General features: G+C 38.1%; 1 protein-coding gene across 1 annotated transcript in view; it reads right to left on the bottom strand.

Moving 5' to 3' along the window:
* Nucleotides 1–14280, bottom strand: part of slc30a6 (solute carrier family 30 member 6) — a 102295-nt gene that overhangs the window by 25875 nt on the left and 62140 nt on the right. Inside the window, exons 10-13 of the mRNA XM_052011321.1 lie at nt 8920–8968; nt 5889–6008; nt 3095–3197; nt 2596–2643 (exon numbers count right to left, since the gene is read on the bottom strand). Of these exons, the coding sequence (XP_051867281.1) occupies nt 2596–2643; nt 3095–3197; nt 5889–6008; nt 8920–8968 (320 nt within the window). The remainder of the gene's footprint in view (nt 1–2595; nt 2644–3094; nt 3198–5888; nt 6009–8919; nt 8969–14280) is intronic.

The following is a 14280-nucleotide window of genomic DNA, read 5'->3' as shown; positions in this document are numbered from 1 at the left end:
TCAGGGGTGAAAACTCTTCCCCCAGTTCTTTGACCCAAAACATTGACTGGTTTCTCCTTCTACAGATGCTGCCTGACTGGCTGAGTTCTTCCAGCATTTCTGTTTCTGCAAAGATAGAGAAAACTGAAGTTTGAAGTTAGTAGAAAAGCACATGGCTGGGAACCAAATGCTCAGTTTTTAGAACGCCCTAATCAATTGATAATTAATTACTACTTCCTGAGAATGAGGAATTCAGTTTGTTCTTAAAGCATCCTGGAGCAATTACATCACTTCTACACCAGTGATAATTATTGCAATGGCAGCTTTGGTCTGGACCCTATCACACACATTCAACTCTCTTCTCTCCAGCCTGCAATCTTTCTACAAGTTAAAACACGCTCATCTTCTCAGTTTTCCAGTTCTGATGAAGAGTTCTTGACCCAAAACATCGACTCTGTTTCCTTTCTCACTGATACTACAAGATCTGCTGAGTGCTTTCAGCATTTTCTCTTTTTAATGCTGAGATACAGCTTGTACTAATTGTTGGAGACACAAGAGACTGCAGATGCTGGAATCTGGAGCAACAAGCAATCTGCTGGAGGAACTCAGTGGGTCAAGCAGCATCTGTAGGGGGAAAGAAATTCATCCTCTAGCAGCTGTCTCCTCCTTGCTCCACTTTCTCCATTTTTCCTTTTTTTTGGCTGCTTCTATCTATCATCCACCTGTCTGTCTCCCAACTCCACCCCTCCTCCTCTCCTACTTGGCTCAATCCCATCATCCTTCACTGTCCACCAGTCACCTCTGGCCCTCTACTCCCCCTCTCCTCTTAATATTGGCCATCTCCCCCCTCCACTCTTAGTCCCATGGCAGGGTTTTGACGCGAAACATCAACAATTCCTTCCCCCTCCACAGATGCTGCTTGCCCTGCTGAGTTCCTCCAGCAGATTTTTTTGTTGTATTTATTGTTTCTCTTATTACATTGGGATGCCCTAAAGCAACAGAAAATGAAATACTTTTGAAGTATTTCTAATGTAGAGAAATCGGCAGGTAGATGTCCATAGGAAGGTTACTGGGATCAAGTAGCTAATTGGGATATTTTACTGTGTACAAGGCAACGTTCAAATACAAGGTCCTTAAATAAGTTTGTCTCATTTGCAATGTTGGTTGAAGGACAAATATTGATCAAGAAGAATACTGCTCTTCTTCAAATAGTGCATTAAATCTATTGCATCCACCTCAACTTAATGTCTCCAGTGAAAGACAACATCTCAAACAATGTAGCACTGCATCAGTACTGTAATAAAATGTCAGCCTAAAATATGTGCTTAGGAGTTGATCTTACACTCACAATATTTTGATTTGTTTGTATTCTTGTCTCTATGAGCAAAGACACTTTTGATTTAATCAATTTCATTTTTCCATTGACTAGACCAAGATCTTCCTCTTGCTTTGGAAGTCATTATCTGGTACTGGCTGGTTTTACTAGAAACATCACCAGCACAATTACCTGCTATTTTATGCTGGATAATGCCTGCTGACTCGAAGTCTAAAACTCTGATGCTGGCAGTAAATCGTTAATCAAATGGCTATTTAAGTGATTGAAGTATCAATAACAGAGTTAGGTTTCACCTTTTTGGTGGAATCTACATACTTCTTAGGACAATCTCTGAGTTGATAGATTTCAAGTCCTGTTCTCAGTAGGAGCCAATTTCAAGCATGAGTGAACAAAAAAAAACTAGGTAAAATAAAATAGATTAAAAATGTGGGAATAAGGAATAATAACTTGGAATACCAACTGAAATAGCAGAAAGGTTCAGTTCAAGTTGAGTAAACAGATGTTAGTATTTCAGGTGTAGGTGCTTTCAAATGTTTTTCATACATACAGACTGGCCAGCTGAGATTTTTTAACCATTTGTTTCTGGATTTTTAACCTTTTGCTTTTTGAGTATAAACTGCTGCATTTTGGCAAGATAACTATATATTGATGTACTGTTACCAAATTTTCTCCATAGCAAATGGACTAATATTAGTCAATAAAACAAAAGGAATTTTATAAAATTTTTTGCAAAAACACCTCAATCCTTGCCTGATAAGAAAAGATGCAGACCCTCTAAATATTTCAAAGGAAATAACAAAGGAAACACTTAAGCCAGCTGAAATTCAGTAGCTTTGGGAAAATGGGAAATTAAGAAAGAATTCTAACCCTGGATGCTGCCATTAAGATCTTCATCTTTTTACATTAATAATAAAAATAAATCCAGTGACTTTCATAGTCATTTTTGTCTTGTCTCCTGTGAGTGCACAAATGATCAGATTTGTTTCCTCAACTTGCGCTGGTGAGAAATCAACTTAGGTGCTAGAATATTCAAATCGGGGTGATTGGGAACATCGAGACTCTTTAATGTTGTAACAAAAACAAATAGACCTGTGATTTTCAGAATAAGTAAAACATTTAGATGCAGTGAAAAGATAGCCACTGCAGATGTCTTCCAGTTTCATGTATTCAGGAAAATGACTTGTGATATTTGAAATAGAAAAGAATTAAACAATGTAAAGGAATTAGTGTATTAAACAAATATTATTGTTATCCTCGAGAACCTTCATTTTAATGCATACCTCTCTTAAAAGCTTGTCCAACTGTCCAATCACATGCGAAGGTGTTGTCTGCAAAAATAAATCGCTATGTCACAAATCACAGCATCTTAATGCTGAAAACAAATTTATTTATAAAATGAACTACTGTCCCCATCGTTTTCAACCCCATTCCTTGTTACCGAGACCTCATTCTCAACAGCAATAAATAGCTAAGTCAACAGTTCCTAATGTTGTTCAATGACTTTTATACTGTACTCTTAATTCATAATCTAAAAACTGATCCCATCATAACCTACAGCATTATAAAATGCTATCTTTTCTCCCAAAATCCATCCAGAAGATCAAAATATACAGATCAAATGGATAATATTAAAATTTTACATACTCTTATTATCATGCTTCAAGAAGATCTTTTAGAAAAATTATGTTTTAGTATAATTCTAGCAAGAACCTAATTCACTGATAATCATAGATGTATTTTCCATTACCATGGTTTGACATTTGATAAGAGAACTCCTACCTGAAGTAGCACCTTTCCACTGTAGACACTCATAGGATACATGGTGCCAAATGTCATAACTGCAATAGCTATAGCTGAAGCTGTATCCACTGCAAAATAATTACTGGGAATGGTGGAGAAAAATAGTTGGTGAGTACAAGGATAATAATAAAGACGTCTACACTTCCTTTTTCTAGTTAAAAGGAGTTAACTATTTGCATCTATATAGCACACTTTACATTAAGAAAGACTCAATTCTTCACATATAGAGAAAACAGATACAGAACCACAAAGGACATTATTAAGAAGGGTAATTGAAAGTTTGGCTGAATGATGTATCGTGAGAATCCAGAAATGAAGAGGCAGAGAGATTTAAGGAAGGGATTCCATTAAGCAAGACAAAGATAGCTGAAAACACACACGGTCAGTGCCTGAGGTCATGACTAGATAAAAGCAAAGCAGAAGGTAAAAGGTAGTTATTCAGATTACAGGAATTTAGATCAGTTCTGGCCTCACCGCAATTCATAATTTACAAAAAGTATTTCAATTTGGGAACAAATAATATCAAAATTTGTGTTGGTACCAAACTAGTAGATAAAAAAAACATTAAGAAGAATACAACATAAACACATTTAAGTTATTTGAAACTTTACAGTCTGAGCAGTCATATGCCAAATGAACATTACCACAGTTATATAAGAGTTGATGCATTTCAATATAAAGAGGTAGAAAGATAACCTTCATAAGATAAACTGAATGGGGCTGAACCACAAAGGGATCTAGGGATACAGGTGAACATTAGATTAAATTTAAACTAAGATGTTTAAGATGTCAGTGAAGATATTAAAAATCTTACCCGGGCACTAGGAATTATTTGTAAAAGTAAATTTAAAAGTATTGAAGCTATGTTAACTTACATAGCAGCCCAAAATGATATATATGATATGATATTTATTTATTAGTCACATGTACATCGAAACACACAGTGAAATACATCTTTTTGCATATTTCAATGTTCTGAGGGCAGCCTGCAAGTGTCGCCACTCTTCCGGCGCCAACATAGCATACCCATAGCTCCCAACCCGTACATCTTTGGAATGTGGGAGGAAACCAGAGCACCCGGAGGAAACCCATGCAGACACGGGGAGAACGTACAAACTCCTTACAGACAGCGGTGGGAATTCAACCCGGGTCGCTGGCACTGTAATAGCATTACGCTAACTGCTACACTACTGCGCCGCTGTGCACTGTTCTCATCAACTTACAATAAAGAATAGAACTGGGGAAACTACAAATATGTGGATGGTACAAGAACTGAGAAGTTACTGTTACCAAGAAAGTAAACAGAGTGGGGCATTTTATTTTGAAGATTAGGAAAGGCAAGAGGTGATATAGTAGAGATCTTTAAAATATGACCATTGGAAAAGCAGAGGAGCTTTCCTCTGATGGGGAGCACAAAACTAGGAGTTATGAATACAAGCTATTAATAATTCCAATAATAAAATAAAGAGAAGTATCTTCATTCAGAATGGTTTGAATGTGGAACTTACTCCCCTGGGTAGGTGAAACAGATTCTTTCAAGGGAAACTAAATCAGTTAAACAGAATAGAAAGATAATGCTGAAAGGCTGAGATGGAATAAACAGAATAGATGGACACACTGATTACGTTGAATGTTCTATTTCAGTATTTTATATTCAATGTACTGGAGAACAAAAGGAGATGAATGAGATAGAAAGGGGTAAAGATATGAAGGGAATTGTAGAAGGGATCATGATTTATGATCGTAGGTTTGCTAATGTAGGTCGGGGAAGATCTAAGATCTAAGATCTAAGTTATACAAGAAAGAAGCAGCATACTTTTGAGTAAGCTGGAGTTAACAGAAAGTGGAGAATGTGAGACCAACAAGTAAATCTTGGTGTAATTGGGAAGGTAAGGGCTTCAGCATCAGAGAGTCTTAACTGTGGAGAGGGTGGAGAGGTTGAGGCTGGAATGGTGATGGACAGCAGCAGAATGAAAGATTTGTTAAGATTAAGATCTCATAGTTTTATACTGATTGGTCAACTGTAAAGCAAAAGGGTGCAGAAGGAGATTGGAAATGGAAAGACACTGTGACAGAAGCCACAACAATGACTTCAAGCTTCCCAAAGTTCAGTTGGGAAAATCTTATTTAATTATGATGCCAGTTAAGCAGACTGGCAACACATTTGTGGGGTTGAGACAAACAAAGTTAGAACTGGGTGCTGTCAACATACAGGCCATCACTGGGTCACTGTTGCTGGGTCAAAATCCTGGAACTCCCTCCATAACAGCATTGTGGGTATACCCACACCGAGGACTGCAACAGTTCTCAAGGGCAATTAGGAATGGGCGATTAAATGCTGGATCAGCCTGTGAAGCCACATCCTTTGAATGAATGATAATAAAAAAAGGCCATGACATCTTGCCTACACATAAAGTCACTTTGTTGCAATCTTTGAGTGTAGAAGAACTATGAGATAGCCAAGGGCAACATTGTGGGCAATAGGAAAGGGCAGAAAAGAAATTTATGCTCAAATTGGGGTGACTATGTGGCACAGAAGCAGGCAAGAGCAGTTGCATGCAGTGCGACTCTGGAAGAGAGTATAAAGGAGAATAATTTGTTTAATACAGTGGAGAAGGGAAACCAAAGATGAGGCTTGTTCTTTCCATGTTAACACAATGAGTAACTTAATCTGATTTAGAACTTTTAACTGCATTTTCTACATCTTTACGTCTGGTTTCCAAATTTGTCATAGATCAAATGTAATGCAGAACATGCAACATACATCACTTACTTTATTTCAATCAACATGTAGGTGATGCAGAGCGCCAATGCTCCTGCAAGGTCAATTAGGACAAATGGGTTCATACGAGGAAGCAAAATGCTGCTTAAACTAGGAATTATTCCACATAAGCTGGAAGTAAAATATAATTGGAGCGTTTAGAAACAATCCTTTTCTGAAACAATGTTATAATTTTCAGCAATGGCTTTTCATAATTATAACACCATTTTTTATTTTTTTGACTAACAACATTATGGATATAAAATAATTTCTTTGACATTAGCATTATAGCAACATTTTTGAAAGCATTTTGTCTTTCCTTATTATCTCAACCAACCAATACCAAGAATACCAATACCCTGACAGCTCTCATCAGGAGTTGTGGATGGAAGTACAGCCTGCAAGGAGAATAACCTGGCAATTCTATTAATACAGTGGAGAGGTCAAAGTAAACCAAAGACAAGATTCAAATTTAATACATTGAAAAATTTAATATGCTCTGATCATCCCTTTTGTTTTGAAAATTGCTTAAATTCCTCTTTTCCAGTGTGAATAAATTAACAATCCACAGTGTGGACAGTAACAGGCAGTCAAATTTTTTGTTGATACACCACAACAAGATGTGCCAAAAGTAATCACCATTTTAAAATGGTTTGCAGATCGATTTTTTCCCATTTTTATTGTCTGCATCAATTGTAATTTTCACATAAATAGCTTTAAGATTTTCAAGCTATACACAGTGAAGAGTAAATGGATGGAAATAATTACAATTTATGCAGCTGGCAAAAAAGTCTCCATTTGCAAAACAACTCTCTCCAACCCACTCACATGATAATAGAGTGAATCCCTGGGTGTGATTGAAAAGCAGTAACCTGATCCAAGCTTGAAGATGATGTAATAATCTTCAAGAGTGAAGCTTCAGTGCTTTATAATTATCAGAGTTCAACGATGAAATTACAGCCTTGATGTTACTCCAGGGTATTTATTTTATGTTTTAAACAATATACTATACTGTATATTATGCTATTCATATATTCAAGTTTGTCCTTTCTCTTAAAATGCAGGTGCCATTTCCTATCCATGCTATAAAAGCATGACAGCAATCCTTAATAACTGTAAAACAATTTTAAATTTGTAGCTAAAGTGAAAATATTACACAGTTACCTGTATGTATACTTGCAGTTAACATACATTAAATGAAGCCAATGTGAAAAATGCATTTCTCTTAACTACAGGATTATTTACTTGCCCACAAGGCGAGTTTGTGATTGCAGCACAAACTGCTCAAATGTCTGATCTTTAGCAGGTGGTTTTGTGAAAGCGCAGTCCACTGGGACACTGCGTGATCAGCCAGTATGCCCCTACTCAGCAAGGTTAATCTTTATCTAAATCACATCAATCTGTCCGATTGTGAGGAAAGAACAAATTAGAGCAACAATTACCCTTCAGCTACTTCAAAAACTTCTAATTTGGCATCTTGTAGTAAGATCAAGGTATTTAATTTAGGTTTTGAAGATGTCTTAAATTACACTCTTCTGCACAATGATTTCTTTTGTGGTACAGAGACTTTACACCAGGCTTCTAATGGCTGAAGATACTCTGTTCAAATTACCTGCATTAGCAAACTTAACTGTCTTGATAACAGAAGACTGGAGAACTGCTAATGTTGTACCATTGTATAAAAAGGGAGAAAGGGAAAAAAACTATGTAATTACAGGCCAGTTAGTTTAACTTAAGGTGGGCAAATTATTGAAATCAATTCTGTGGGACAGTATAAACCTTCATTAGAAAGGTAGTGATGAATCAAAGATAGTCATCATGGATTTGTTATAGGAAGGTCAAGTCTCACACACTGATCGAGTTTTTTGAGGAGGTAACAAGGAGGGCGGTGCTTTTAATGTGTTCTACATATATTTTAGCAAGGCTTTAGATAAGGTCTATAATGAAAGGCTGGTCAAAAGACGAAAAGTCAATGGGGATCCAACAGAGAAAAACTAGATCCTAAAACAGAAGTAATTGGTAATGTTTGGTGGGTATTCTTGTGAATGGAAGACCATTATCAGTGGAGTTCCACAGTATTCAGTACTCCGAACCTTGTTTTTTTGTAGTAAATGCTGAGGACAGATTTAAATGCAGGAGGCATGATAAATAAGTTTGCAGATGGTACAAAAATTGGCCTTGTGGTTGATAGTGAGAAAGAAAGCTTTGGACTGTGGGAAGATTTGGTTGGTCTAGTCACCATAGCAGAAATGTGGCAAATTAAATTCAATCTGGAGAACTGAGGTAATGCATTTGAGGAGCTATAATCAGAACCATACATTAACTGGGAAGATACCAAGAACTGCGGAGAAACAGAGAAACCTTGCAGCAGGACATGTTGATAAGATGGTTGAAAACGCATGCCCTTTAAAGAGTTTTCCTTTATTAACCATGCTTTAGAATATAAAATCTGGAGGTCATGGTAGAACTGTGTACAAAATTAGTTAGATCACAGATTGAGTACTACTTTGATCACAACATTACAGGAAAGGTGTGATTGCACTGGAAAAGTTGCAGAGGAGATTTACAAGGGCAAAAACAAAGACTGAAAAAAATGCAGCTATAAGGAAATATTGGATGTTTTCATTGAAATGAATGAAACAGAGGGGTGTTTTAAAGAGGGCATAGATGTTAAGCCATTGACAGGAGGAGGGAAGTGAGAAAACGAGTTTTCACTCAGAGCTTGATATGGGGTCTGAAACTATAGGGAGAAACATTTAAAAAATAACTTGGATGCGCACCATAAGAGCCATGACCTAGTGCTATAAAGTGCATTAGGCTGGATTGCACCTTTTTGATTGGCTTGGACACAATAGGCTGAAGAGTCTTCTTCAGTGTTGTAAATCTTTGATTCTAACCCTCAACTGCACTCATCAGCTCTCAAATATATTTCAACTGTATAATGCAAAATAAACTCATTTCATGCTATCTGGCTGTTCAACTATTTTTTTACATGTAGGGCAACATCAGATTGCATCAATCAACATTTCTGAATGACTCCTACCTTCGGCTTAGATCAGCAACATGTTCCTGGAGCCAACTTGTACTGGCAGCTGCAAAAAGAGCAGAAGGACCATTAGATTACTTCTATTATTGATTACAAATAAATTCTTTGAAGCACTGTAGGTTGTATCCATGAAACTGTGTTCTACTTTCATTTACAACACTTTTGTATTGTCTCCCAGTACTACAGAATTCCTTTGCTAATGTTGCTGATTAGAAAGAAATTAACTGATAATTTCGTAAGTGCTTGCCTGGAATCATTACCCCATCTTAAAGCAGTTTAATTGTGTTGCTGAAAAAAATAACAGCAAACAGAGCAAGAATATGTGAGAAAAATTCATCAGGTCAGGCAGCACAGTTAATCTTTCAGGTCGAAGACTGAAGTTCATTACAACTTGGAGCTTAAGTGTTAACAGTTTCTCTTTCTACAATGCTGCCTGACCTGCTGGGTTTTTCTAGCAATTTTCCATTTATATTTCAAATTTCCAGCATCTGCAGTTTTGTTCATTTTTAGAGCAGGAATATGCTACTTCCTCAACTGTGTACTGAGCTGTAGAAAGTAAATACTTCTAATGAAATGGCTTTAATAGAAATATGTGCTCTGTTCTCATGAAAAAAAATTACTGTTTACAGCAAATCTTAATTGTGCTTTATAGCATCAGAGTTGTGCAGCACAGAAACAGGCTCCAATGCTGACCATCATGCCTATCAGTACTAATCCCACTTGCCTGCATTAATTCCCATATCCCTCTATGCTCTGTTCATTCAAGTACCTATCACGATGCCTCTTAAATGTTGTTACTGTCCCTGCCTCCACTACCTCCTGTAGCAGCTCATTCCAGATACCAACTACTCTTTAAGCCAAGTTATACTTTTGTGTATTTTTAAGGAATGAGCAAGAATCTGTTGCGATGTGTCAATGAAGTTTCAGCTGAGATTGGGGCACACCAAATCCATCAGCCAATCTTTATATCAGATGCTGATTAACCATTTGTGCATTTTCACCATATTCTACTAAACTTCATGACTTAAACATGAGAAATTGCAGAAAAATACAGCTCAGGTAACTCCAATGGGAAATTATCCAGACTCCACTCAACACTTCCAAATACACAGCTAAGAAACGTATTCATTACAAATCAAGACAGCCACCACGTAATTTCTGGGGTTTGCATTTTTAAACTTATTACATCTCTGACTTTCCCCAGCTGTGAATAAAGGTCTTCAGCACAAAACATTTCCCGTTTATCTTTCCACTGACCACAGTGGTGCTGCCTCAGCTCAGCTATCCGGATTCAATCTTGCCCTCTGGCACGTCAATGCGGAGTTTGCATGTTATCCCTGGGGCTGTGTTGTCTCCCACATGCAAAAAATATGCGGGTTGGTCGATTAATTGGCTGTTGTTAAACTGCCTCTACAGTAGGTGGGTGGGAGAATAAGTTACCAGGAAAATTTGGAGGGAAATGTGATTACTCTGAGCCAACATAGACCAGATGGTTTAATGACCTCCATCTATGTCGTAAGGAAATATGAATGACCCATTTTCTGGTTTCACCAGATTTTTCCTCAAATCCCCTTTAAAACTCTTTCCTCTCATCTTAAACCTACACCCCTATTTTTGATATTCCTACCATAGGAAAAAGATTCTGACCATCCACCCTACTTATGCCTCTTTTAATTTTATACACCTCTATCAGGTCACGCCTCAGCCTCTTTCACTCCAGGAAAGACAAGTGTTAATGCGTTAATTAGATGGCTGACTGAATGAAAAATGAAAGGTATATGGAACAGGCCAGCCACACAAAATTAGAACTATATTTACTCATCTAGAAGATAAATAGCAACAGTCTAGCTGCGCCAAAGAGCTTACTTCCATTTTGTAAACTTGAACAAAACTCTAAAGAAACAGCATTACGGGTCTATAAAGTAACAAAGTGAACCTGAGAGTTAATTTATTATTTCAGGTAAACTATATCTATACATTTTACTGAGATTACTTTGAATAATTAGGTGTGGCTTGAACTTAGGTGTGGTGTTTATATTTTACAATCATATAAATTTACAGTATTAAGTAATATGTATTTGCATGATGAATGAAAATACAATATACTTTTCCAAGCCCATTATTTTTCATTTTATCATAGGTCTATTTGTAAGGCCTCTTGAACTTGGTCAATGTAGACAGTCCTCACTCAAAAACAGAGAAAAACTCAATTAATTGACCAATTTGCTATTAAATTAATTCAACCTGGTTTTAAGGACTTAAGCATGTAATCTTGTTAGGCACTAGAAGGGTGATGAGTGAATGCTTCAATGGTGCCAGTTTTCAGAGGATAGGCCAAACTGAGATCTTGTCTGCCTCTTCAGGTGGAAATAAAAGATCTCTTTCCATATTTGTCGATGAGTAGGGGAGTTCCTGGGGTACCCTAGTCAGTTATTTAGCCCTTACAACAAGCCGCCAGATCAGAACATTTATTTCATTGGTGTTTGAGAAACCTTGCTGTTCTGAAATCCATGATTGCATTTCTCTACATTAACAAGAGTACTTTGCAAGCTGTAAAATGCTTAGCGGAGATGAAAAATGCACCATAAATACAGGTGATTCTTTATTCATTACTTTTTTTTAAACCTTTTATCAGGTTGTCTCCTCCCAGCTCTCCACAGAGCTTCCCATACATTGTTACTTTTTCCACATTTTTCACATTTCTTTATAGATACAAGCTCATTATCAGTAGTCTCCAACATCTTAAGACAGAATTCATCCTCACAATGTCAGTTAAACTTGTTTTTTTAATGCCATTTTGCCCTTGGTAAATAGCTTTGTGTTCTACAAAACTTATTGCTTATTATTCTATATTTTCCACCACAAACTAGTCAAACAGCACAAATCTCTTCACTCTGCTGAAAGGTCATCTACTTAAAATGTTGACCCTATTTCTCTCACCACAGATGCCACTTCACTTTCTACTTTGATTTGCAGTTTTATTTGCTTTTTGACATATTGCACAATATTTAGTAGAATGGGGCATTAGGAATCTGGATAACTCTATTCAATTATTTCATAGAACATGGAACAGTACAGCACAGGAACAGGTCCTTCGGCCCACGATGATGTCACCTCCTCGAAAAACTCAATCAAGTTAGTAAGACATGACTTGCCTACACAGAGCCATGCTGACTATCCCTAATTAGGCCATGGTTTTCCAAATGCTCATAAATCCTATCCCTAAGAATCCTCTCCAGTAACTTCCCTGCCACCGACGTGAGACTCAGTCATAGTTTCCAGGATCATCTCTATTTTCCTTCTTGAATAATGGAACAACATTAGCTACTCGCCAGTCCTCTGGGACCTTGCCTGTGGCTAGAGAGGACACAAAGATCTTAGACAAGGCCCCAGCAATCTCATCTCTTGCCTCTCTCAATAATGTGGGGTATATCCCATTTGGCCCTGGGGACTTATCCACCTTAATTTTCTTTAAGAGACCCAACACTACCTCCTTCTTTATCTCAAAATGCCCCAGCATATTAGCATGCTCCATAAACCCCCTATCCTGATCTCCCTATCCTCCACGTCCTTCTCCTTAGTAAATGCTGATGCAAAGGATCTCATTTAGGATCTCTTCCACATCTTCAAGCTCATGTTCCCTCCTTTATCCTTAAGTGGTCCACCCCGTTTCATGACGTGAAACTGTAGAGAAATATGATGCACCCGAAAGATTAATAAAAACAAAATTGCTGGTATTTCAGTATGTTCATTTAGGACATGCTATTCATATTTTCTAACTGCTAAACTAGCAGATTTTGGTGAAAAATAAATAGCCACTACAATTAAAAGCACTCTAAAGCCTGTTCATTTTTAAGATTATTACACTGCTTTGTCTCTTTGATTCCCTTTGCCAACTTGCATCAAAATCAATCTTCGGCTGTTTTCCAAGAGGTATTCTACAGGAGCCCCACGATGACTTTCACAATTGGTCTGCACCTGTCTCTCACTCATCATTTGTTCCACAACAATGTGGCAAAAATCAGAATCTCAGCAGAATGGGAAAGCAACATCCACCCTTTACATTTTCTGTGGAGCTTTCAAAATGTGGCAAGCGCTTACTCTGTTATTCAGTGCTTCCACTTCCATCTGATAACGCCACTAGACTGCTTAGATGCATTCATTAAGTCTTTATCCTTTTAATGAGAAATTAAACTATTCATTCACAATTATGAATTTTCAAAAGATGACATGCTTTTTAATGTATCATCTATGTAAAAGTTTGTGTGTACCTAAACATCAAAAACAAGGATGGATAAGAGAGCATTCTACCATCCAGAGCCCCTTTAATGATAAGAATTTAATTTAATCAGTAAGTGCTGATGGTTTCAGGGAATGCACACAGTCGAGGAATGATGGAATTCAATTAGAAACATAGAAAAACTACAGCACAATTCAGGCCATTCGGCCCACAAAGCTGTGCCGAACATGTCCCTACCCTAGAAATTACTAGGCTTACCCATAGCCCTCTATTTTACTCAGCTCCATGTACCTATCTAACAGTCTCTTGAATGACCCAATCGTATCCGCCTCCACCACCATTTCCGGTAGCCCATTCCACACACTCACCACTCTCTGAGTAAAAAACTTACCCCTGACATCTCCTCTAGATCTACTCCCCAGCACCTTAAACCTATGTCCTCTTGTGGCCACCATTTCAGCCCTGGGGAAAAGCCTCTGACTATCTACCCGATCAATACCTCTCATCATCTTATACACCTCTATCAGGTCCCCCCCCCCCCCCCATCCTCCGTCTCTCCAAGGAGAAAAGGCTGAGTCCCCTCAGCCTGCTTTCATAAGGCATGCTCCGCATTCCAGGCAGCATCCTTGTAAATCTCCTCTGCACCCTCTCCATGGCCTCCACATCTTTCCTGTAGTGAGGCGACCAGAACTGAGCACAATACTCCAAGTGGGGTCCGACCAGGGACCCATATAGCTGCAACAATACCTCTCAGCTCCCAAGTTCAACTCCCCGACTGATGAAGGACAATACACCATATGCCTTCTTAACCACAGAGTCAACCTGCGCAGCTGCTTTGAGTGTCCTATGGACTCGGACCCCAAGACCCCTCTGATCCTCCACACTGCCAAGAGTCCTACCATTACTACTATACTCCGCCAACATATTTGACTTACCAAAATGAACCACTTCACACCTATCCGGGTTGAACTGCATCTGCCACCTCTCAGCCTAACTCTGCATCCCATCCATGTCCCTCTGCAACCTCCGACAGCCCCCCAAACCATCCACAACACCCCCAACCTTCGTGTCATCCGCAAATCTACCAACCCACCCCTCCACTTCCTCATCTAGGTCAT

The sequence above is a fragment of the Pristis pectinata genome, chromosome 3 (genome assembly GCF_009764475.1).
Source record: "Pristis pectinata isolate sPriPec2 chromosome 3, sPriPec2.1.pri, whole genome shotgun sequence".
NCBI lineage: Eukaryota > Metazoa > Chordata > Chondrichthyes > Rhinopristiformes > Pristidae > Pristis > Pristis pectinata.
The sequence above is the reverse complement of the archived record's forward strand: the minus strand, read 5'-3'. Positions and strand labels throughout refer to the sequence as shown.